Below are 26,609 nucleotides of genomic sequence, written 5' to 3'. Positions count from 1 at the left end.
CAAATATACCGCCTTTAAAACTTCCGATTTCCCACCGTATGTCCATATAAAATATAAAACTCAAAGCATTATCATTAACATAATAGGCAAACCTAGTTAATCGCAAAATTGCAAAAATGTTTTTATAATTTCTACTTCACAATATTTGCTCAGGTCGAATTTTTGTCTTCATATATATTTTAGTTTGTTTCTCTATAATCTATCAATTCTAAATTAAATTTTCTCCTGTTACAATTATTGAAAGTGGAGTAAATGGTGAATATGAATACATTTTCTACATGTGCAAGTAGAACAGAAATGGAGTCACTGAAAAATAAGAAGGGAGGTTTAGGTTAAGCATAATTTTCTGAATGAAAAAAAAAAATCATTGAAAAAGAAAATAGGGCTTAGTGCTTTCTATAGCAGGATTTGCAATATAACTAGATAGATTAAATCGATTATACTTTTATGATTGAAGTCAGTTGAGAGTAAAGAGGGGGGAGTATCTACTTTGGGAACTGTCAAACGGTTTTAATCTTCACTTCTAATAACTAAAAAACTCATGGGCGATCGTATCGAACCACTGGTCCTAGAAAATCGGGAGAGGGCTCTATTGAACGGAAACTAAAAATTCTTGTGTCCCCTTTATTGGAACAAAATATAGGACGGCTACTAGCCCCAGGTAAAGTTTATTTTAACGGACTATTCAGGTAGCTAAGAAATAAACGTACCTCTATAGTCAGAATTGCATCCTGAATTCAAAATTAACATGCATTTGCAATGGAAATGAACTTTATCCCCACCCCTCTAATGTGTAAATATATGTACTGAATTGGAATATACCCTAAATTGGTACATTTACAGTAGGAGTGGGGGTAAAGTTCATTTCCGACGGAAATGAAAATCATTAAGGAAAAACAAAATTAAAAAGAAAAAGCAAATATTTCAATTAGATCACCGATCACCAATTTTCAGTGATCGGGGTATATGCCAGTGGTACTAATTCCAGAAAATACAGGGAGTCAGCAAAGATTTTGTCCTATTCTTTGCATAAAGATGCAAAAAGGCATTTTTCAAAATTTAAAGGTAATTTTCGCTTGAGAAAAAACAGAACATCAATTTAAAGGAATTTTCCATATCTAGGGGGGTAATTTTACCCTATTCCTGCACGTGTGCCTGTATAGAGCATGGTAAAGAAACAAAACAGATATTAATTACATTACAGTAATAAAGAGTATTATATTTCTAATGATTTCTATTCAATAATCTAGTGATTTATGAGATAATTTAGTGTTTTTTTTCAAGAATCTAGTGTTTTTTTTCACCGGCTGATAACCGTGAATATATCCCTTATTTCTATAGAAAAATTTTATATTCCATTTGTGATAGTGACCTAAAATGGATTTAAAAAAGCTAGTTGGGGATGCTTCTGTATTTTTTTCAAGAGCTGTTCAAGTGAGTCCTAACTGAAACCATGAAATTTATTTTCAAAGCTCTTTTCTCAGCTGTTGACTAGATGAAGGTAGTCATTTGCCGGTTTCTGGCTAAAAAGGAGATAGCCTATTTTGATAAGGATAGATAAAGTATTTTTTGAAGTTTGAAAGTAGTTTTCAGGATATTATAGTCTTTCCTTCTTAGAGTGATGCAACAATAATGCTGTTTTTATCCAACTTCTTTTCTGCCTTACAGTGTAAATTCAGCTGTAACTTTTGCTCTCTTGGAAAGTAGGCAAGGTAAAAAACAATAGACCAACACTGGTTGAAACCACATTCCAGACTCCATTGTAAAATGTATAACCATTCCACCACAGAAGGAGACATGTTAAGAAAACAATTCTTAGGCTACTTCATAAAATGTAAAGTAGGATAAAAGACCTCTTTTTGGGAAAGACCACTTTTCTTTGGAATTTTGGAAAAATAGCAATATATATATATATATATATATATATATATATATATATATATATATATATATATATATATATATATATATATATATATATATATATATATATGTATATATATATATATATATATATATATATATATATATATATATATATATATTATATATATAGTATATATATATATATATATATATATATATATATATATATATATATATATATATATATATATATATATATATATATATATATGTATATAACCAGTTTTATAAGCCTAAGAGCCCAGTTGGACATAAGAAACATGTTGAGAAAACAACTCTTACTCCATAATATGAAGGATAATCATAGTTAACAAATTTTGTGGGGGGAGAACCTTTATCTTCACTTTTCTCCTTGTTTTTCTAAGAAATTCATGAATTTCTTAGAACCTATACATTTACAGGTGGGGTATACATTTACAGGTCTAGGGTGGGGGGATTTCATAAAGAAAGATTTAAAGAAAATTGGAAATTTGTGGGAGGGTGTTAAAAGGGAGGCTTTGAATAGATTGAGATGGAGGAGGAGCATGCATAGCTATGTTGGCCTCAGGCAGCTTGGTGCTGGGGTGTGTTGTTAGTAGTAGTAGTAGTATACATTTACAGATTATATATCCCCACCCCCCAAATGTGCAAATATATACCCATAATTGCATCCTGAATCTAAATATATCATTAATTTGCATCAGAATTGAACTGTACCCCCATATTAACCATATGGTGGATGCCTGTATTTTTGTACTTCTGCCACTGTGTTGTGAATAGTGATGAATATAAGTTATATTTTAAGATGGCATGGCATTTACTTAATTTATCCAATTTTTCAAAATTGATCAAAATGTTATTGTGAAAAATTACGAGTTTCTTTAAAAAAAAACAAACTAGAAAAACAAGTGAAGAAGTGAAGATAAAGGTTCTCCCACTGCAAAATATGTTAACTAGGATTATTTTGAATGTCATGAAGTAAAAGTTGTTTTCTAAACATCTCTCCTGATGTGGTGGAATGGTCATACATTTACCCCCAGACTCCTTGACCAGATATTTTTCAGAAGACTCTTAAGCTCCTCTCTCCACCTAATACATGCCCTCAATCAGAAAGAGTAACCATATCACCATGTAAATCTGAACAACATTCCTTAAAGTAGCAAATTGCTACATTAGAAGACTTTCATTGACACTAGAATAATTAAAATTGATTTCAGCAGCAGCATCTGTGGTTGTGTTTCATCTGGTCCTGTTGACCAGCAATGTTGGTGCTTCAAAGAATTACTGCCAAATAAAGTAATCAGTACATCTCCAGCAAGCTGGTCCCCAAGTCCAATCCCTATAATGACACAAGAGGTTAGGAGGGATTGTGAAAGTAGATAATAGAAGAAATAAAAAGATCATCAATTATAAGAATTACTGCCAAACAAAGTAATCCCAATTATGACACAAGAGGTTAGGAGGGATTGTGAAAGTAGATAATAGAAGAAATAAAAAGATCATCAATTATCAGAATACAAAATGAAACATTCCAAAACCTGGAGTAATCTTAAAAATAGACACCTGACTTATACAAGAGGTTTGTATCCAAACTTGCTGATGAAGCATAGACAAACCCAAAGAATTTTGGTTCTATGTCTATAGCCAAGACCAAAATTGATGATGCATCAGAAAACTGATCACAAGACTGGGCAAAGAAACTACCAACACCAACAAGCTTGCTGATAAACTGAGCCTACAATTTGTCTCAGTTTTCACAATCTGAAGCTGATGATGCTTTACCTCTCCCACCAAATTAGAATATAAAATCTTCAATAGAAAATACCACAGTATCATATACAAGTGTCCTAAAAGTGCTGTTAAAATTAGATGTTATCAAGTGACCAGGACCTGGTAATCTGCATCCCAGATTATTAAAGGAAACTGAATGTGTAATAGCAGAGCCCCTGCTAGGACCTTTGGCCCCTTTTTATCAGAAAAATGCCCTTTTTGTAGGTTTAACTTATTTTATCTTCAATTGTAATGTTTAAACCTTGGACCTAGCTGTTACTACAAGATGTCTTAAAAGACTTTGTTTCACAGGCTATACAGGTTTACAAGAAATTACAAGAATAAAAAAAAGCTCATGGGGGGGGGGGGGTCCAGGACACATTGGGAATAAAACAAGATCATAACAGAACAATGAAATCTAAGAAAAAGAACACAATGGTCCAATTAAAAATTGAAGATGATTTATTTCATGGAAAAAAATAGGAGGAAATGGGGAAGAGATAAGAGACACAAAAAAGAAATGTGATTTACAAATTCAGCCTGCAATTGTCAAGAATAAAACTACAGGGAGATAAAAAAGCTTAGCAGGGAGGAGAAGGTCCATGACCTATTGGGGTAAACTACACAAATTGAAGATGATTTATTTCATCGAAAAAAATTGGAGGAAATGGGGAAGAGATAAGAGACACAAAAAAGAAATGTGATTTACAAATTCAGCCTGCAATTGTCAAGAATAAAATTTTGGGAAAATTACAAAACTACAGGAAGACAAAAAAGCTTAGCAGGGAGGAGAAGGTCCATGACCTATTGGGTTAAACTACAGATAATCATAAAATAGAATTGAATGGACTACAATATATGGAAATATTGGGGTACTGAATTTTGGATTGTATTGAAGAACCTTGGGAAGGAATCTGAGATTGGTCCTACCAACTCAAAAGGAGGTTTTAGTCTTTTATGAGGGGTTTCTTCAGCTGGCATCAACAAGCATTATTCATTTGAAAATAGTGATTTGTGGTTTGCTCAGATTTTTACCTCATTTCCCTTTACCCCTATTGTTTTCACTGGCCTTTGCATTTTTGGCCATACATACATGATTTCAAATTATACCAAAGGGCAATTTGCGTTTTAATTGAAATGTGGTGTTGCTTTCACTGTTGGAGATTAAGAGGCTAGTTCACCCAATTTTTCTTGGTGGCTGGCTTCATCAAATTTGCCAGAACCTGGTTCTATGCTTCACACAAATGTAAATGCATGAGAGCAAGGAAGTTTTAATTTAATCATGCTTAGCACAATCAGGTTCCTCAAATCACATGGATTCTTCCTTCTTTGAAAGTCCAAACTTGATGAAGAGGGCTGTACAGACAATAGCTTTGATTGGTTAGACAGAGATACTCACTGGCAATGGAACTGAGCTAAGTAAATGGTATAGTCACAGATCCATAAGCCAACAGGTAGCTGCCATGGAGAGATGCAAAGAAGAAAGAAGAGAAGATAAATAAGTTTGATGATTTTGAATTTGGTGTTATATATTTTATGTTTATGTTTTTATGTTCTGACCATGGGGTGGTGGCGGTCATTTTTCTTATGAGGAGGGGTGTTGGGACCTTTGGCCCCTTTTTATCAGAAAAATGCCCTTTTTAAAATTTACCTTATTTTATTGTTAATTCTAATGTTTAAACCCTGGACCTAGCTGTTACTACAAGATGTCTTAAAATAATTCATTAATTAATTCAAGCCAGAAAATAGAGATAAGCAATGACTCATACAGGTTAAATCTAGAGCCCAAAATCCGCAAAGGATACTATGTAATCTCATTTCAATTTGGCCATTTATTGCCTGTGATCAGAGGTGCACGCATGGAGGCATGTCTCTAAGTGTCTTGATTAATTGTAAGTTTTTTTTTTCCAGTTTGTGTATAGACTGATTTGAGAACAAGTAAGATAGTTATTTTCTATTGTTGACTTCTTTTGACTAGCCTAGGTAGACAGACTAGGGTTTACAGAAAAAGTTGGATTGACAGGGAGAGCCCCTGTGATATAAAACATCTTTCCAGGAGGGAAAGAAAGAGAACTGTTGAAGCTTAATGCTTGTAGCCTTTACGTTGTGTCCTGGGGCCAATTAATGTGGCACTTTTGTGCTACAAGGGAAGTACACTTGTCAGAACCCTGCTGGTTGTTGGAACTCAACAGGGCCAGGACACATATAAATCCATGGCACTTTAGGATTACCCAAGACCCCTGAGGTGCCTCCAGGTTACTCTGATGGCGTTAGAGATCTTCAAATAGGGTGGAGTAGGGATCCCCCTCCTCTCCTAAACTGGTGGCATAGAGATCTCCTGACACCAGTATAGTCGCGGGAACCCCCCCTCCACTTAAGCCTCTCATACAATTCTTCCAATTATCACCTAGCTTCAGGAAACTTCCAGTAGACTGGTGATTAGCCAGCATAACACCAGTATTCAAGTAAGATGATTGCAAACATGATGTAGACACAATTCAAGGAAACCCTTTCCTCCATCCAACTATAAGTTGGATGTCCTGATATTTGTACTTTTGGAGTTGAGATAGTTTTTATTTTCTTCGTAATATCTCTGACTGTTGCCAAATAGCCTTGAATTTTTTGGTTATATTGAAAACTATTTGAAATTTTGTAAACATCAGAGGTGCATTTCCTTATTTCACATTCATGTCAGAAAAAGAGTTTGGAATTTTTATCTTATTGTTACCAAACTTTAATAACCCAAATGACGAGAATATTTATAAATATACTCTAATCAGGATCAATCAGTTCTGGCAAACACAGTGTTTTGCAGACAAAGAGCCATGTAGAAATTCTAATTTACAAACAGTCTTAAGTCCTTTTGTACTGGTTTTTGATGTTCTTTATTGCTCTTACTAGTGTAATTTTTGACTATCTCATGAGCATAGACAAATAAGAGGCCAAATTCAGAAGCTAAACATATGAGGATATAAAGAATGATGGTGTTAAAATCTTCAAATTATAATTTATGGTATTCCACAAACGTATCACCAAATAAGTGCAGAATTCTTCAATAAATATACTTCATAAGACAGGTTTTTGGAATTGATCCTCCCCTCAACTGCAAACAGTGGTCAAGAATATGATCCCCCTCCCCCTTGAAGGGTATTGGGACCTATTTCTAGATATTTGTCCTTTTTCTGCTATTGAGCTTGGAACAGTGATAAGTTTAATAGTTGCTTGCCACACTTGCTCTTTAGACGTTTATTCCATATAGGCTAATTAGCTGTAGGTTATTTACTTCCATTCAAGTCGTGTAGTGATCTAACTCTTATTATTCTATTTTTACTGCTTTAAAAATGAAATTGAAAATTCATCCTCACTGTTCAAACACTTAGCAGGAATTCTAAGTTGTTTCTTCCAAGATTTCAAGTTTCTGCTTTATTGTAGCTTACAGAGGAAAAACTTGGAACATCAGACAAGACTGAATTAGATGCTCATTATGAGAATCTGGTAAACAGAACTGAACAGACAATAATCTGGACTGAAAAGCTTGTGCAGGATGTTGATTCACTTATCACTCCTAATCCAGGTTTGTTATTTATTCTCAACCGTTTTTAGTTTAAACCATACTGATCTAATGTTATGACTATATGATTTATTATAATGCAGAATAGAATAAAAGAAGAATGGAATATACTTAAATTTTATGTTCCCTGTGCAAGTTTCGGTATGTTTTTTCTGCTCATATGGTTTCAACATTTCAACGAAAAACAAAACTTTTGACATCTTTTCATAGTTGAGATTCAGTCCTATCCATCCATCAAAATGAAGTTTTGAAATTTTATGTACAGAGTTTTTTTACACTTAAAATGCAATGGAAATTGGTTGATAATTATCAAAAAAGTGGAAACTTTCCTATTTTTGGGCAAGTTTAGATCCTTCCCTAAGAAAAAGTCTAAGTAATATCAGAATTCCAGCTTGGTGAATGGATAGAGATCTGAGACATATACCTTAAATAACTGACAGTGTTGAAAAATTTCAGCCAGCCAGTAATATAGTCTGACAACTATGACCTGTTGCTATAGAGGCTGTAGAGCAGGTAACTGTTTACCTGGAGAGCAGAGATCATAATTATATTGTTCAATTCAGTTGGTTTTTGGATCCTCACGAGAGAGGATACATTTCTGTTCTCCTGAAGGCCAGCAAATGTATCTTATAGAGACTGGATGCAGTAACTAGGTTTCATTAAAAGGTGACCAAATTTTATACTAAGTTTGGTAAATAAGCCCTGTTTTGTCTCACAGACTAAGTCGGAATTTTCGCTAAATTTTTTTTTTTTTACTTCAGAGGAGAGGGGTAATGGATTTTGAATATTTGGGGAAGGAAGCTAACTATTTTTTCTCCGGTCTTCAAAGAACACAATAGGCTGCATTTCTCTTTATAAATTTTGAAAACCTGACCAACTTTAGTAGTCCTTTTGCCACAAATACTAGAGCATGTTTCAGATATGATACTCTCTGATCAATGTTGTCTATATTTCTTTTTCAGATATTTTCTGATACTGTACCACCTTTCCCTTCTTCAAAATATGGCACATCTTACCTATTGCTATTTGTTTCCCCTTTTAGTTTTCTGTAGTACTATTTTCTACTAAGCTTGTTGCATATAAGTAGTTTTCTGAAATGTTCCCTGGTATTTTCTGTAAATCTTCCAAGTCTCCCATAGCCATTTCTAGTTTCTTAGACTAGTAATCTTGGTGCAAGATCCATATTCAAGGCAAACGAGGCTACCGCCAGTATTGAATGGTGGAGCGGGTAGGTGATAGTGGTACTGGGGCTCCTCCTTTACTCTCTAAGTAAAGCAACTTAAGTAGATCAACTCTATTGCGTTTATGTCCCTAAAACCGACCAAATGATCTCTATTCTCATGCCATTGCCAATCCAGCTTCAGGGTTGGAGTGGGGAAGAAAACCCTTCGGTATTACCAACGACGCTCTTATGTTCAACTGGCTGGCCTAGACCTCTTAGCTGTATTCTCCAAAACATATCTTCTCTTGCAGTAGATATGTCAGTAATATAGAGGTAACTCCATGTACCAAACTTCCTTAATAAATCTCTGAACCTACACGTAGGTGGGAATGATAAATTATAGGCAGAGGTAAAAATGTAGGAAAACTTTAATTTAGTCTATTATTCAGGTCAACAGCTGCAATAGAACTGCAGCATTCAAATACAAAATATACTGAAAAGGCACGATAAATCCCCTATGGGATTCTGTACCAATTAGCGATGTCGTGGGGTTACACGCACTCTATTTTGCTCACTGAATAAAAGGCTTATTCTCCCTCCTTACCCCACAGTCATGAACCGTTGCAGAATTCTTTTCTGGTCGGCCTGATGACTAATAGCCAGTGTGTCTACTTCACCAAACAGGAATTAATGACGTAAAGATTATGCTGCTTCTTCCTCATTGGAAAGAAGGGATTATATGAATCATGATCTTTATCAATCCTCTCAGCCAATATTTAGATGACAGTTTAGGGGCTTTCTTTAGTCTTTGTTTTGTCTATAACTTTCTCAGTGGAAGCAATACTCCACATTTGTCAGTAATCTCTTTTACTTCTGACCCTAATATGTACTTTAGATCCATTCTCGAAAGTTTAAGTAATTAGCAAAATAACTTTCCAATATAGTGAGAAGTTGTTATAAGGAAATTTATCCCCTTTATTTCGCTTTCTGTGCTCTTACGCATATGATATTTATTATTTTCTTTTATCCAAAATCAGAATCCATTTACATAGAATCTATCAAACCTTGCCTGTAGGGAAGTAATCAAGGCGTGAGGTAAAAATACATACCCTGTTTGAGTTGTAGAATCAATTTCTAAATTTTTTGTTTACTTAGTACAAAGTCTTTCCACGCTCATGAAAGGTCAGTGATGAGGGGGGGGGGGCCGTGTAGATATGTGCTTGAAAACACCTTCTCTGGCCTAATATGTTCTTTAGATCCATTCTTGAAAGTTTATATAAATAGTAAGGTAACTTTCCAAGATTGTGAAAGTGGCTACACTATTCCTCCCTCTACATTCGCGCGTATTTTTTATAATTGCGATCAGGAAAATTCGATATCCTGGCAATCAAATTTTTCCTCCCCCTACATTCGCGCGTATTTCATATTTATTATTTTCTTTTCTTCATTCATTTCAGGTAATCGGGTTGAAGATTATATAATGGAGAAAATAGAGGGGCAGAAACCACGGCGATTAAACAACCTCGAATGTCTCGGAAGTGACATGATTCGAGCTGGTAATGAAGTCGGTCCTGGCACTGCCTATGGTTAGTTCCTCCTTTATCACTATTAAATTATATTTTGATATTATTCTGTTTCTAGTAAAAACGTCTGGGGAAATTTATTAAGAGGCTGGAATGGAGGAGAAATGTTCACTGGTGGTTGACACTCAGGCGGGTTAATGTCAAAATGGGTTTGTAGTAGTAATACTGTGGGAATTGGAAGTAGTTTTTTTTATATGGATTGTATGCTCATTTTTTCCTTTGTTTTATTGATTTACCATGTTTTCCAAAAATAGCTCAAGAAAAAAAGGTTTAAGAGAGTATAATACTGCAGAAAGATGATTGTCCGTTCGAACCCTGTAGTATGTGTAGTAAATATTATCAAGAAGCTAGTAATCAATATCAACATTTTATTCAAAATCAACAACTTTTCAACCATCTTTGCGTCATCGAACATAAACATTCGGAAAATTGTGAATCAGAGCTTCAATTAAATCTGGAACAATTATTAGAGAGAGTAATTTTATGGTTTGACGATAATTATCTAACCCTAAATTTTTCAGCTTCAATTTTCTGATTTTTTGCCTTATTAGGAATTAGCATTATAACGGTGCATTTTGATTTAATCTTAAGGCAACATTTAGTTTTTAAGCATAATGGGCAAATGAGAGGGTGGGAGTGGAAGGGGGATTAGTTGCCCTCCAATCAATTTCGACTATTACAAAGGGCATCAGCCCTTTCTATCTTCAATTGAATGAGCCCCTTCCATGACAACTCCTTCGATACGAAGTGCCCTGGTCTAAACAACAACAACAAAAAATCACTAATCACTTTCGACTATTAAAAAGGGCACTAGCCCTTTGAATTTCAAATTGAATGAGCCCTTTTTTGAAGTTTCTACGACAACGCCTTCTATAAAAACCTTATATGCCCCCAGGGCATAACTTAAAACCCTTGTTCTGAGGGCTGTGGGGGAGTATCCTCCTTAAAAACGTATTTTCTATCTGGAAATCAACTACGCTGAACAAAATGGCTATCTCAAAATTTTATTCGATGTGTTTGGGGGAATGATGGGCGTGGGGGGGACTATATGCCCTCCAATCACTTTCAACTATTAAAAAGGGTACTATCCCTTTGAATTTTCACTCTAATAAGCCTTTTTTGAAGTTTCTACGACAACACCTTCTATAAAAACCTTATATGCCCCCAGGGCATAACTTAAAACCCTTGCCCTGTGGGTTGTGGGGGATTGTCCTCCTCAATAACGTATTTTCTATGTGGAAATCAACTACGCTGAACAAAATGGCTATCTCAAAATTTTGAATGGATATGTTTGGGGAATGATGGGCGTTGGGAGGTGGGGGGGGCTAGTTGCCTTTCATTAAAAACTTTATGTGCCCCCAGGGCATAACTTACAACCCTTGCCCTGATGGCTGTGAGGGGAGGGTTTGTCACCCTAAAAGACCTAATTTCAAAAACTTTCAACTACCTTGAATAAAATGGCTATCTAAAAATTTTGATTGGATGTGTTTGGGGAAAGGTGGGCGTGAGAAGGGGATTAGTTTCTCACAAATTACTTTCGACTATTAAAAAGGGCACTATCCGTTTGAATTTCTAATGTAATTAGCCCTTTTTCAAGTTTCTACGACAAAGATTTTAATAAAAAACCTTATATGACCCTAGGGCGTAAATTATAATCCTTGTTCTGAGGGTTGTGGGGGATTGTCCTCCTCAAAAATATATTTTCTATCAGGAAATCAACTACGCTGAACAAAATGGCTATCTCAAAATTTTTATTGGATGTGTTTGGGGGAATGCTGGGCGTGGGGGGGCTAGTTGCCCTCCAATAACTTTCGAATATTATAAAGGGCACTAGCCGTTTGAATTTCCAATTGACTGAGCCTTTTTTGAAGTTTCTACGACAACGCATACTATAAAAACCTTTTATGTCCCCAGGGCATAACTTAAAACCCTTGCCCTGAGGGCTCTGGGAGAGTGTCCTCCTCAAAAACATATTTCTATCTGGAAATCAGCTACGCTGAACAAAATGGCTATCTCAAAATTTTGATTGGATGTGTTTGGGGAAATGATGGGCCTGGGGGGGGGCTAGTTGCCCTCCAATCACTTTTGACTATTAAAAAGGGCAATAGCCCTTTGAATTTCCAATCGAATGAGCCTTTTTTGAAGTTTTTACGACATTGCCTTCTATAAAAACTTAAATGGCCCCAGGGCATAACTTAAAACCCTTTCCCTGAGGGTTGTGGGAGAGGGTCCTCCTCAAAAACATATTTTCTATCTGGAAATCAATTACGCTGAACAAAATGGCTATCTCAAAATTTTGATTGGATGTGTTTAAGGGAATGATGGGCGTGGGGGGTGGGTGGGTGGGTGGGGACTAGTTGCCCTCCAATAGCTTTCGACTATTAAAAAGGGCACTAGAACTCTCAATTTCCAATCAAATGAGCCCCTTTTGAAGTTTCTAATACTACCCTTTCCATATGAAGTGCCCTGCTCTAAAAGTAACAAATAATAAATACTACATTGTGTCAACATTGTTCTCATATGCCCTCAGGGCATAACTTAAAACCCTTGCCCTGAGGGCTGTGGGGGAGTGTCCTCCCCAAAAATATATTTTCTATCTGGAAATCTACTACGCTGGACAAAATGGCTATCTCAAAATTTTATTGAATGTGTTTGGGGGAATGATGGGCGTGGGGGGGGGAGGGGGTTAGTTGCCCTCCAATCACTTTTGACTATTAAAAAGGGCACTAGCCCTTTGAATTTCCAATTGAATGAGCTTTTTTTGAAGTTTCTGCGACAACGCTTTCTATAAAAATCTTATATGCCCCCAGGGCATAACTTAATACCCTTGCCCTGAGGGTTGTGGGGGAGTGTCCTCTTCAAAAACATATTTTCTATCTGGAAATCAACTACGCTGAACAAAATGGCTATCTCAAAATTTTGATTGGATGTGTTTGGGGGAGTGATGGGCGTGGGGGGGGGGGCCTAGCTGCCCTCCAATCACTCGACTATTAAAAAGGGTACTAGCCCTTTGAATTTCCAATCGAATGAGTCTTTTTTGAATTTTCTACGACAACGCCTTCCATAAATACCTTATATGCCCCCACGACAGAACTTAAAACCCCTGTCCTGAGGGTTGTGGGGGAGTGTCCTCCTCAAAAACATAGTTTTTATCTGGAAATCAACTAGGCTGAATAAAATGGCTATCTCAAAATTTTGATTGGATGTGTTGGGGGGTATGATGGGCGTGGGGGGGGGCTAGTTGCCCTCCAATCACTTTCGACTATTTAAAAGGGCACTAGCCCTTTGAATTTCCAGTCGAATGAGCCTTTTTTGAAGTTTCTACGACAACGTCTTCTATATAAACCTTAAATGCCCCCAGGGCAAATAATTTCTTAGGCCACACTGCTTTTCCATTTACAAAAAATTAAACAAGAAAAACGGGTTTTAATTTCCGGGTTTTAACCCCGGCCTTACCCCGGGGGTTAGCTGACCTTTTTTGTTTTAGTTTAAGTATAAATATATTTTCATTTTTTGATAGATTTCCATTTATATTCTGTGAGAAGGCGTGTTCCAATCAATATAAGCATTCGATTTTGTTTATACGCCAGTGAATGGAATTGCTTATTTAATATGTGAGTTTTCTTTTCCTATTTATTTAAATTTTTTCCTATTTATTTAAATTTTTTCCTATTTATTTAAATTTTTTCCTATTTATTTAAATTTTTTCCTATTTATTTAAATTTTTTCCTATTTATTTAAATTTATTTAAAATATATATATATATATATATATATATATATATATATATATATATATATATATATATATATATATATATATATATATATATATATATATATATATATATATATATATATATATATATATATATATATATATATATATATATTTTTATATATATATATATATATATATATATATATATATATATATATATATATATATATATATATATGTATATATATGAGGATAATAAAACAGCCACAAAAATCATGGAAAAGTTCGTCAAAGGACTGGCTTTAAGGAGGGTTGATTCGAAAGTAAAAGAAGCAATAGAAAATAGTAATTGTAAAAAGTAAACAGCAATGAAGTAATAGTAAGTAATTGTAAATAAATAAATATTGCAAGTAAAATTTGCTAGTGTCTATAGACCTCAGGATGCTTAACGCTGCTATGAGTTTCTGCTATTACTAATTGACATCTCTAAGCTATTTTTTTTGTTCATACGGGTTGGATATTTTTTTGTGAAAGAAAGGAACGGAACAAGAATAATTCATGGTCATTGAAACATTTGAGGAAACTGTTGATATTCTCGAAAATATATCCTCTAAGCTTTTACCATAACTAAAAAAGGGAAAAAGATGAGAAATGAAGGTACTAAAAATATCATAAATAGAGACAACAGAAAGAAAACACGGAAAAGAGTTAATGAAACGAAACCAAGCCTAAATACAGTTATATTAAAGTGACCGTAGATAAAATGAAAAATTGAGGAACCGAAGCTTGGTACTTGCAAAACAGACAAATTAAAAAAAAACAACTTGAAATTTCAAAGAATCGTCCTCTTACACAAACAGCAATTTTTTTTTTCATTTTGCTCAGAAGAGGCTATATCAAAATATGTGCAGTGTCCTTAAGCCGTCCATGGCTGGGGATTGTCCTTGTTTTTTTGTTGTTGTTGTGACTTTTTCTAGCTGAACCTTATCACTTATTTCTTGGCATTTTCTAGCCAACCAAGCATGCCTGCGAATGTTGTATTCTGCTTTAAGATTTGGTCTGAGGGAGATCCAACCATCCCTCCCCCCAGGAAAAATTATAAGATAAGGCTTAATAGTACTTGTTTCTGCTTCTTTTACCCCGCCTGTAAAAGTTTTGTGACCCATAATCCTTCTCCTAGTTTTTCTTTGGGTCTACAGTAACTTTGCTCAATTTTGGCCCTGTCTCCATTTTTTTATGACTTTCTTTTTCCTTCTAGGAAGTACACTGATTAAAGTTGGAGCAGGCCAGCAAAAGCTTGGTTTACTTGAAAAAGAATTCGCGACGTCAGCCACTACTAACTTTATTGACCCTCTTAGACGTTTTCTTGAGAACGACGTTCGTACCTATGTCCGTGAGAAGAAAGATTTGGAGAATAAAAGGTTGGACTTGGGTGCGGTGAAAAACAAACTGAAAAAAGCGAAGAATGCTTCTCAAGACAGTGTAAGATTCTTTAGCTGCAATTGACCGGCTTAGTTCATTGCAATTGTGCTGCTAACTCTCTTAATTTGGCTTTGATGCCCCCTTAGAGCATAGATGTACACATGCCCGACTGCGGGGAGGAGGAATTCCTAGGAGGTGGTTAAAAAAGGTTGCATTTTGGGCCACGATTTCTGAATTCTCATGGGAGAAAACTGATTCCTCCATCCTTGGCCATCCAAAGAGGGGTTGCTCTTTGAAAGGCGGTTTAATTTTGTGACAGATACCACCAATTCTAGGAATAGCACTGTCTCAGTTCTGCCTGTATAACTGTATGTTCCTACAACTTTTGAGGAGTTATAAAAGAAAGATGGTTATTTTCTAAAAGAACCGATAGTTTATCATCAAACACATATAGGTACTTATTGCAACACCGTTAAGAACAAAGTTCGTTAAGAATGAACATTGACGAAAATAAATCTTTCCAGCTAAATGTTGTGATAGTTTTTCTGTTGTATTTTGGGGCTCTTTCCGTAATTGAAATATCTGTTATAACCATATGTGTGCAGATGGATAAAGTGCTGGTAAATCCCTAATCCTAAAGCAATAGCTAAACGTATCCTCTCTGGCAATCCCGTTGGTTCATGGCTAGGGATTTATTTGACAAAACTTTTTTTCCCATTCCATGACAAGAAACGTAACCCCTGATTTATTTGTGGATTCCTAAGAGGAACTCTCTTTCTCGTTTAGGGGCACTGTTAGATAAAAATATACAGCGACTCATCAAAGTAACCAATTTCCAGTATAACTGTTGACTTTGTGGCCCCTATATTGCAATACTTTGCGTAACAGACGTACGCCAGATATTTTAGAATTGTAAATGACAAGGAGTCGTTTGATCTTGTTTCTTGGTGGCACATCTTCATGTTATGACGTCATGATTCAAAACTAAAAAAGAAATCAGGTTTTCATTTGACTGCTATGGACAGGGTCATTAAAATGCTGATAACTAGAAAGCCGGAGATATTGAAATATGTTTGTTTTCTTGCTACAGCAGCATAACAATACCTAATACTCTATTTAGCTTTCAAATAGGATATTAGCTACTTTCTATGTACATGTTCCAAGAATGGAGCTCCTATTATCAAATTATGTTTTTATCTTACTAGTGGATTAGTGAAAATTGAAAAGTTTCATGTTAGTGAAAAGTTTTTCTATTCTTTGTGTAATTAATACAAGTCGAACCCCAGACTGGCCAATTATTATTGACACAGGAATAGAAATAATTATCAAGGTTTTTTAATTTTTAGTAGTGAAAATAATCCGAACTCACATAAAAATACACAAAGACGTGCCGTTTTTTTAGGTAAAGACAACGCATTATTTCCTCTTTCAGCTTAATTGGTTTTGGGATTTCTCCTAGCACTGAAAAAGAGGCAGCATTGCCAGTTTCGCAAAGGTTCTTCCGACTTAGGTAACCTGAACTGCGGGAGTTGTGTTTTTTTATATATCAGTCGTAGCAATTTTGATAGCTTAGTGTAATACAACTTACAGAGAATATGTAGTGAGGTACATGTGCCAACAAATGCTAGTGCTCCTATGATGGATATTTGGCTTATCAGAATGTTTTTACCCATGGGACATTTACAAACTTAAACTGTAAAAGTCGAAATAGCAATTTTGTTGCCAAATGGGGAGTTTCATCATTAAACTTATTTCCCTGGAAGTGTGTGCTTGAGCGTGCTCATAGTTGTTATGAGCACGTTATAAAGGTTTTAAAGCTATATACAAATAAAAGCTTTAAGACTTTATTAATACTTTGACTTTTATATTTCTAGTTTATTAGCTATTATACTGGGTTTGCAATCTTACACCAATTTAGTACTAAGATAGCAGCTAATTTTTTTTATTATTATTTTCTTTTATGAAACTTTTTTTGTATACAATTTTGACTATGCTTTACCATCTTATTGCACGTAGTCTTGGGCGCAACTATCCATGTTGCCTCTATGACGACCAGAAAATAGTTTTTAGTGGTGTAGTTTAACCTACCCAATCACGAACCTACCCAATCGGTTCCTGGCTCTAATCAGCATATCAAAGGAAACAAAAAGGTTGGGTATTATAAAGTGGGAAGTGAAAACTTGCGCATAGCCACCAAAAGGAAGTATATCGGTCACATGAATGAAATTCGCTGTCCTACTGCGTAAAATAGGAATTTTGAAATCTAGATGAACACACTAATCCTTGTAAAACCAATCTGTCTAATTTTGATGATCAACATGTTATTGATTTCTTTTTTTGTGAATATATACTTTTGTGTCCTAGCTTTTTTTGTGATAGTCTATCTCATTTTATATCAACCACAATGTATGTTGCCATAATGCTCTATAATGTTTCAACCATGTTAAAGTTGACACATTTTTTTCTACCATCTCTGGTTATTTTTCATTTCACTTTCATTTTCTCTCAAGTTTTTTATGTCTTCTATCTCTTCAACTTCCTTCTGTTCTTATCTCTCTCCTTTTCTCGTTCTCTCCCCTCCCCCCTCTCCTGACTTTCCCACCTTTTAGTGCATTAAATCTCATATTGGTATAGCCGAGTTTCTTTTCTTTTTATTACATGCTGCAGAAACAGAAAGAAGGATCAATCAATTCACAACTTTTAAAAGAGGTAACATCTTCTTATCAAGTCGTTGCTTATTGATTCACAAGCCAAAGACCCTGTCACATGACAGGAATCAAAGACGGAGATTTTTGTAGGAATGGACAAAGGATATCCCCTCTTCCTCAAACACAAAATTATGTCTTCTCCCCCTCCCCTCCCCTAAAAAAAGAAACTTTTCCTGAAAGTTTCAACTCTATCCTCCAGCTTGAGAAAAAGAAGAATATATTCACCAAATTATCAAATTCGGTACCTTTTTATGAAACCTGGTAGTATGCAATCCGTGTAATGAGAAATTTTCGCTGGTCATCAGATACAAAGAATAAAAAATAGGTGTTAGGTTTTGTCCCTTTCAGAGATGCGTCAGCCGCACAGGCGCACACTGTATTTTGATTGTCTGGGGGCTACCATCGCTATGAATTATTTAAATTGAAATTTTGCTTGCATGTTGGAAATTGGAGATATCGGAGCTGCTACTAAAAATAATAAATACACCTGACTCGAAATAATCTGGTGCTCGTGTTTTCGAAACTGGTTAAACTTAGTAAATACACGATGTGTTTATTTTGTTTATGCGGCTAATTGTCGCATGGAATTACGAGCCATATACCCTTACTTAAAGTCACTGAATTTCGGACTCACTTATCTTTTATGCGCATGGACGCCCATAAGCTAAATTTTAAGGGAGGGGGGCTTACCTGGTCTAATCGGCACTTCCAATGTTGTATAAAAAATCTCAAAACAAAAATATAAAAATACAAGGCAGTATCATTCAGCCAGGGGGCTGCCGCCCCCCTGTCCCCCTCCTTATGGGCGCCTATGATTGTGAGTTTTGCACGAAAGAGAATTAACCTGTTAACCACTCCTTGAATATTAAGAATGTAACTTCTTTTTCATTGCTGGTTTTTTTATTGCTGACAAACCTCATTTTCTGATTTAGGAAAAAAGTCCTGTCTCTGAAAAAAAGAAGGAAAAAAAGTGACAAATTGGAACGGCTGAACTTTAAATCTTCTTGAGAATTAATTCATATTTATAGTGTATTTGTCTCATTATTCATGGGTTATACTAGTACTAGATCTTTCAAACTTGCAAAATTGTCGATAAAATTGCAGCAAGAATAATGTACAAGAAAGAATTAAACTGACTAATTGAACTGATTAAACTGGCTTAAGCTTATAATTTAATTGTTATGAACCGTTAAAAAGAACATAACAGACATTCTATTTTATTTTCTGTGTCGTCGTAATTTTTTAGTTATTTAAAACAGTGGCCAACAACAAACCCAATGATTGAAAACTCTAATCTGTCAGCTTATTTGAAATTTAGCTCAGTATGAACTTTTTTTTTCTTTCATAGGCGTGGCCAAGTATTTTAGCCAGTTCTGTATTATAGATAGAAAGAGAGGTACGTTTGGCACAAGGATCCTTCGATCGACAGGCTGAGATAACTAAACTGTTGATGGAAGGTATATTAGTCGCACATTCGAGTCACTTGCGTCACTTACAGGACTTGGTTGCAGCCCAGGCCAAATGTTATGCGGCCTGTCACGCGCAGATGCAGGATCTCCAACGGGAGCTTTCTAAGTATTTGTTTCCTTTTTTCAATTTGATTTTAGAAAATATACAGCAAATGTACATAGAACATGCTTATCCGTTTTTTTTTGGAGGGAGGGGGTGTCAACTGTTGACTACTTACTTTCGACGGGAACCAGACGGAGAACTGTCCTTTCCAGCACCAATGGACTTCAGAATTACGTCCGACGACTACTTCGACCGATTGGTTGCAACTTCCTGTTTTCTGTCGGTTGCAGCTAACTCTTTTTTAAATATTTTTTATCCGTTTCAGAGTCAGAATCCACACATTTTTGTGTAATTTTGGACAATTTTGGATGATTAGTTAGATTTTTAAAAAAAAGACTAAACGTAATAAAAAAGTATTATCAAATGGCATGTTGCTGGCATAGAAGATGCAATGGAGTAGCTCTTATACGCTAGGTGCTTAATTCTAGCAACAAAGTGATTGTCAGGCAGAGCGTTGATTACAGAGTCAGTGTATCGCCAAAGGCTGAATAACTTAATTTCAATGGGAGGATGTTCTCAAAAGACACGTGCAAGGCTCTGGAATCAAATATCCGACTTATATTCTGACTCCTTAAATTTCAGATTTTCATACAAGGGACAAAATTGTTAAGGGTATGCATCTCAATGAATAGTAGCAAATAAAGCGAGAATATAGACATCAATTGAATTCACAAAAATTGTGTTGTTGCGTTGATTAGCTTATAATATAAAAAACAAAGCTTCATATCTTTCCACAAGGCTCCATGGCTTAATAGGGTAGAGAAGGAGAAGTCAGGGGAGGAATTTATATCAAGGAGTAATACCTAGAGATTAAGACAGGAATCATTGTTTGTGTTCAAATTAATCAAAACCATTATATATGAATGCTAATTTCCTCCTTTTCTGCACTCACAAATATTCGTCTTCCTTCGTATTTGTTTATTTAAATAGCTAGCAGCAGACCAGGGGATACAAGATTCCAATATTCTAATCTTGGTTCGCCCACTTATCTTCCTATTCTTCCAAAGTGTTTTCCAACTGTGGAAAAACGCCCTGGGCCTGGCTTGGTTTGAAAATTTATTTTAAGGAGACAAAGTCGCTAAGATTAGGAATAAGCGAATATCAATCACCTTAATGCCGACAATGATAATGTTTGGCAATCTGTCATCCATCATCCGCAAAATGTGTTCTAACCATCTCAACCCTTCTCACATTATAGCCATAGAAAGCGGAATTTAACCACATTGTTCGTAAAATTTACTGTTTGAGATACGGTCAGTCGGTCGGGTACTCAAGATAATCCCTATGCAAATAGCTATCTTAACACTAAAAAATGAACATAAAATAATGCTAATTCTAGAGTTACAAAGAAAACAAAAAAAAAAGGTCACTTGCTAAATGTACTAACGAAATAGGGCACGAAGCTGCTTGCAACTCTTTTCGAAGGACACTGGACGGGCTGGATTTTGTTCTAGTGCTTAGTAGGTTTGCTAATGGGTATGGAAGTGGGGACCCTAGATTGATTCTCATTTATTTTTATCATGTCTCCAAATATCATTAGATCATGTCTTTGATCGAACAAAGTGGGCAAGTTCAAGAACTCGTGTTTTTTAGTGTAGTTGCTATAACGGGGTCCCAGTATTATTTTAGTAGCACGTTTTTGAACTTATCCCATTTTCACTGTTAAAGCTTGAATATCCAAAGATTAGAACAACAATTGCCACAAGTAGTAGTTTCAGTCTGGCAGGAGGCATTAGATTTGTTGACTGCGAGATGGTCATTATTACTTGGAAGGTTTGGAGCTAGAGGGGATGATCAAATTTCCATCACAAAGTTAACTGTTCTATGTTCAAAGGAACTGTCAAAGGAATTATCAAAGGAACTGTTCTATGCTAGGTTAGGCCAAGAAACTATTTTGAAATATGAAAACAGTTGATTTGGTTGATATACAAAACCAAATTTTAGAACGGGGAAGGGTCAGGAGAATTGTTCGGAGGGTGGTTCCTCTAACCAATTCGAGGGTTGAGATCTTCCTCTTCTGTGTGCTTGTTGTGTACTCCCTCCCCGTTTTTTAACAGACTTTATTCGTTTTGACAAATGATGTTTACGACAATTGTTTGAACGTTTAGTATAGTTTTTCTTTTAGTGCCTCTGGGCTCTATACTGGAGCTGAAGCTACTGGAACTCGGCCTGATGCTGACAATGCGCCATTATTTCGTCTAAACAGTGAAGAAATTGATCTGAATTCACCAACCTCACCCTAGTTTACCAAAGGAAATTTTCCTCCTTTCAGAAATTTTTTGATTTTTTACGGTAATATGCAGCTTAAAGTAGCTTTCTTGATGTGTGTCTTTAAATTATTTGCAATTTGTTCTTATAAAACATATAGCTGCCTATGAATTAGTCAATTGGATCAGGTACGTGCGCAAGATTTGTTTTTTTCGGGGGAGGGGCAATAATAATAGAAAAAACATCATTTGGTAATATGAATTAGAAATGCCCAAAAATTCGGCGAACTTGGGGGTTTAGAGGGAGGAGGAGAGAGGGCCGTGACCTCCCATCCCCTGCGCACATGCCTGAATTGGAGTGACCAACCGTTTGAATTTACTTTTTAGTGTTTTAGACAATTTTTTGTCTGCTTCCTTCATATTGTATTTATTGCTGTTATTCATTTGACATTACAATTTCTTGTAACAATATGCAGCCTAAAGTTCATGTAGCTTAAGGTGTAAATTGTTGTCTAAGGTTAAAATGTAGGTCAAGTTGTACAATATGTAGCTTAAGGTTTATCTTCCCTTTGAAGTAGTGCTAGTTTCTGACAGACCTACAGCTATAATTTGCTCTGAAGACGTTTTTATTGCTTAATTCATCAGTTTCAGAACTATCCACTCACCGACCCAGAAGTAGGATATTGTGCAGATTCTTTATCAGAGAATAATCTTATTTTTCTTAAAAATAGAAAAACTTACCTATTTTCCCATGCTTTCAACGTATTTTTATCTAATAATCTAATAAATATCTAAAAAAAAACATAAATATTTATATTGACGGAGTATTCAGATAGCTAAGAAACAAGCTTACCTCTAGAATCAGAACTTCATCCTGAATTCAAATATAACATTCGTTTCTGTCGCAAATTCAATTTTAACCTAACTTAACCCAATGTAACCTATTCTTTCTACCCTTACCCAAACATACAGCCCATATTATGTATTTCCCATGGATTCATAAGTTCTCAATTTTGTCAGACATCCGATTCAATTTACGGGTAAACCGGTTTTAACAAGATTGACGCTAACATAGGTATAAGCCGTATCCAAGTAAAGAGAAAAGGATACGATCTTTAATGGTCCATAAAAGGCTTAAAATTTTTATTTGCGACGGAAACGAATGCCATATTTGGATTCAGGATGAAATTCTGATTGTAAACGTAAGCTTATTTCGTAGCTATCTGAATATTTCATTAATGTAAATATTTACCTGTATCTGAATATCTAATAAATAACAAGGCAAACTTCAAAAGTGCAATTCGATACATGAATAAAGTTGAATATCAACTATCAAATGACATAAAAACCGCCATCTTATGTAGATGTAGTATGTAAGAATCGCTATCTACAACATTAATAGCGTAGGGCTGCAGAAAAATAATATAAACAACTTGCATAGGGAATATAAATGCTGAATAATCGCCATAGAAAATTAAATTTGAGTGATGAATTTTTTCGAGACAGTTATTTATTTATATCTTGTTTGTTATTTTTCTATTTTATTTTGATCGAATTGATTCAAAAGCTACATAGCTTTCGCAATTACTATGTGAATTGCTGCAATGTTTCACTTTTAAGCGTTTTTACTTGTCAATTTGAGGAAGGATTGTAAGAAGCCAGGGTGTTAAACTTTGGAGGAAGGGGGGGGGAACCCTGACATCGTTATTTTATGGGTTTTTCCATGTTTTTGTGTAATTTTGTAGGTAATTTATTAGTTATTTTATTTTCGATGATTTTTTCTCAATAATATGAATTATAATGTACGTCCTAACTGGCGCTATTTGTAATTATGATTTCCGATCTCGGCTTTAATATTAAATGACCTATAGGTAAAATCTCTGTTTTTTCGGTAATTTCCTTAATTTTTGTATTCCATCACTTTAATGTATTAATGTGTTGATCAATCCAAGTTAAAATTAAGCCGGCTTTAAAGAGATGTCATTCTAATTTTTTGAATGAATAGGCCGAATACAAAAAAAATAAAAAAATTCCCAATTAATCTAATATTCATCAGGTTTATTTTAGGGTGGGGTGGGGGCACGTTTCAATTATAGATAGATAGGGTCACAGCTAATAACTAAGCTTTACTAAATAATTTGACTGCTATTTTTGTCGATCGGTTTTCTAAAGTTCACCTTTTTTTAAGTTTTTAAAGCATTTATTTCATTTTCTTTATAAATTACTATTGTATTTATATTTTACTATTATATTATTACTTTATTTAATTACTATATATTACTACTTTATATTTTCAAAATTATTCTCTTTTTAAGCTGATTGGTTACCTCGTCATACATTTTGGATCCTTGTGTTAGATTTTAAATTCTAAAATACTTTCAGGTCCAAATCTAATTCTAGCCGTGCTTTTATATTAATTTTTACTTTCTACTGACTTGTTAACTAGTAAAGGCTTGCTCTTTGAAGGTTTAGTTTTGTCTTTTTGAATTGAGACAATTTAGTCGTAAAATACTCATTTACATTATTTGAAATACCGTTTTGGATTTTAAGTTTTACATTCCACTTTTTATTTTTTTTTTTATTTTTTTAGAAAAAATAAACAAATTACGAAGTCGACTCATTTTACAGAGAAAAGTGTACCTTGATTCTTAACCAAAAGATAAAATGGGGAGGGTGACACATTTCTTGAACATCTCTAGATATATCAATTATTACTTTCAGGTTATATAGGTAAATAATGTTTTCTATTATTACTTGGACTTCCTTTAAAATGGAATCCTAACTTTATGAATTATAAGTATGCACATAAGTCTGGTTTCGAGTGGTTCTGTGACCCAAGAAGTGAGTTTGGGGTTTGGTTAAAGGCTGTCATCACCTAGTTTCTGCTTTTCAATTCCATATCAGTTTTGTCCAAAAAACGATTAGAAATGGCCGAAAATTGTAAAATACTGAATTAATTTCAGTTACATCTACGCCATTTAAGCTCTCACCCTATGTATACACCCCTACAACCTGTTATTGCTAATTGCTGTGTTAACTAGGACGCCATACACCTGATGGATAGCTCAGGTACATTGCCGTCTAGTTTGTAAAAATATACTATTTTTTATTCTTTGCAATGATGATTAATTATTTTCATCAATTAAGAATTCTTAAAATCAGTGAGCTCGCTTTTTTGTAGTATAGAAAGTTTATTTTGCTAAGGGTTAAAATGTTCTTTGCCAGATGTACTGAGTTTGATTGCTTGACTAAACACCATCTTGCATGGTCTATCGGGAGGGTGAGGTTTCGACCTCCCTTTCCCGATAGACAAGATTTTGACAATTGGGAGATTCTTTTGAATGTATTTGGGTGATTTTTATTACTTCAGCTTTGTTAAAGCTATAAAAAGGTGGGAAACAGTTATGTGTATATAATATCCAGTTTGGTACACTGTTAAGAATATTCCCAGTCTTAATAGAGATTTGTTCTTGTCGTTTGTTAAGCTCTTGGAAGAGGTTGCAGCTTTGAGCTTTTTATATTGTTTTGGTTTGTGCATTCTAGTCCTAAATAAATTGATTTTTCACTTGAATTATAATTCACCTAAATTGTTGTTTAGAAATGTGGACGTTAGTGAACGCTTTTGCACTGTTATCATAAACTTTTTTTTGTTGTCGCAAATAAAAAAAGAATATAATAAAAAATAAAATAATAAAATAATATAATAATAATAAAATAAAAAAATAATAAAATAATAAAAAAAGAAATAAGAAAAAAAGGAGGAAGTGACTTAATTATAGAGGATAACGGAACACTGACTCATAATTCAGAAAAAAAGGTTAAGACATTCTTTACTCAAAGACCCGATAAAGACTAGCCCTAAAACCCAGCAATCAGAAGAGCACAATTTAATTCGTATTTGGGCACATAAGTAGGAATGGGGTCTCATAAGATCCGATAAAGACTAGCCCTAAAACCCAGCAATCAGAAGAGCACAATTTAATTCGTATTTGGGCACATAAGTAGGAATGGGGTCTCATAAGACCCGATATACTATCCCTGAAACCCAGCAATCAGAGGAGCACAATTTAATTCGTATTTGGGCACATAAGTAGGAATAGGGTCTCATAAGATCCGATAAAGACTAGCCCTAAAACCCAGCAATCGGAGGAGCACAATTTGATTCGTATTTGGGCACATACGTAGGAATGGGGTCTCATAAGTTCTAAATGCCAACTTTAATTCAATGGTGGCTTCCTGATTCAATAAATTGTTAGTAGTAGCAGTAGTATTAACACATATAAGACGTGTAAATCTAAGGAGATTCATTGTTGAGGAGGACTTTAAGATCCCGTGAAAAATATAGAAATTGTAAAAATCTAGAGATTTATTTCGGGGAGAGTAGAAGGGGGGGGGATGAGGTGAATAGGGTAATAAATACGACCTTTATCTGCTACTAGCAGGTACAGGTGGTGGGGAGGGTAATACAAGTATTAATCTTTAAAGCAACCTGCGTCAAGTTCTCACATTGATTATGTTTTATTGAAATTTCTCTGATATCTGAGCTTGAATTCCTCTCTATAAGACTCGTTTCTTTTTAAGTAGCTCTCCTGATACCTGATATCACTGTTCAAAATGAAACTTTAGAGCAAATATCGGTGCCAGAAATAAGGCGAAACGTTTCCAATTCCCATAGACACGTTCTCCGATAACGTGGTCGAGTTTGAATCTAACACAGAAGGTGTAAGTTGTATTCGGGCACACAATTTAATATGATCTTCCAAGTCTTTCTAACCTTATGCACGATTGCAGAGTGAGTCTCGACAAGCACCATATAGCGGCGCTCCTGGGATCTCTAAACAAATAAGTTGGGGAAAAAACATTCAGGTTTGGTTACAGGTATCAGTTGTTACATAATTATGGGCCGACTCGCGGAACTGAGTTGAGGCTCAGACCACAAAGGCCAACTACCTCCAATTACATACATGGTTGGATTAAATGGCTAGGCCT

At 35.0% G+C, this 26,609-nt stretch overlaps 1 protein-coding gene across 2 annotated transcripts; it reads left to right on the top strand.

The window, feature by feature from the left end:
* Window positions 1-1,347: 1,347 nt before the first annotated feature.
* Window positions 1,348-25,191, top strand: EndoB (SH3 domain containing GRB2 like, endophilin-B). Of its 2 annotated transcripts, XM_089101997.1 has the most exons (7): window positions 1,348-1,434; window positions 7,108-7,249; window positions 9,866-9,994; window positions 14,970-15,193; window positions 17,801-17,842; window positions 19,226-19,416; window positions 21,539-25,191. In XM_089101997.1, the coding sequence occupies exons 1-7, from the start codon at window positions 1,378-1,380 to the stop codon at window positions 21,654-21,656; spliced, it is 903 nt and encodes a 300-aa protein (XP_088958123.1). In that variant the 5' UTR covers window positions 1,348-1,377; the 3' UTR covers window positions 21,657-25,191. The 2 variants fall into 2 exon arrangements, with proteins under 2 accessions (XP_088958123.1, XP_088958125.1); XM_089101999.1 differs by lacking the exon at window positions 17,801-17,842.
* The last annotated feature ends 1,418 nt before the right edge of the window (window positions 25,192-26,609 follow it).

The sequence above is a fragment of the Artemia sp. Qi Xiang Cuo genome, chromosome 16 (genome assembly GCF_049724085.1).
Source record: "Artemia sp. Qi Xiang Cuo chromosome 16, ASM4972408v1, whole genome shotgun sequence".
Taxonomy (NCBI): Eukaryota; Metazoa; Arthropoda; class Branchiopoda; order Anostraca; family Artemiidae; genus Artemia; species Artemia sp. Qi Xiang Cuo.
Note: the sequence above shows the minus strand (reverse complement) of the source record. Positions and strands in the feature narration are given on the sequence as shown.

Coding starts and splice junctions, on each gene's coding strand:
- EndoB (XM_089101997.1), top strand. CDS start 1,378: ATGGATTTAAAAAAGCTAGTTGGGGATGCTTCTGTATTTTTTTCAAGA. Junction 9,995..14,969: donor CGGTCCTGGCACTGCCTATG/GTTAGTTCCTCC, acceptor TTTTCCTTCTAG/GAAGTACACTGATTAAAGTT. Junction 17,843..19,225: donor ATTCACAACTTTTAAAAGAG/GTAACATCTTCT, acceptor TCTGTATTATAG/ATAGAAAGAGAGGTACGTTT.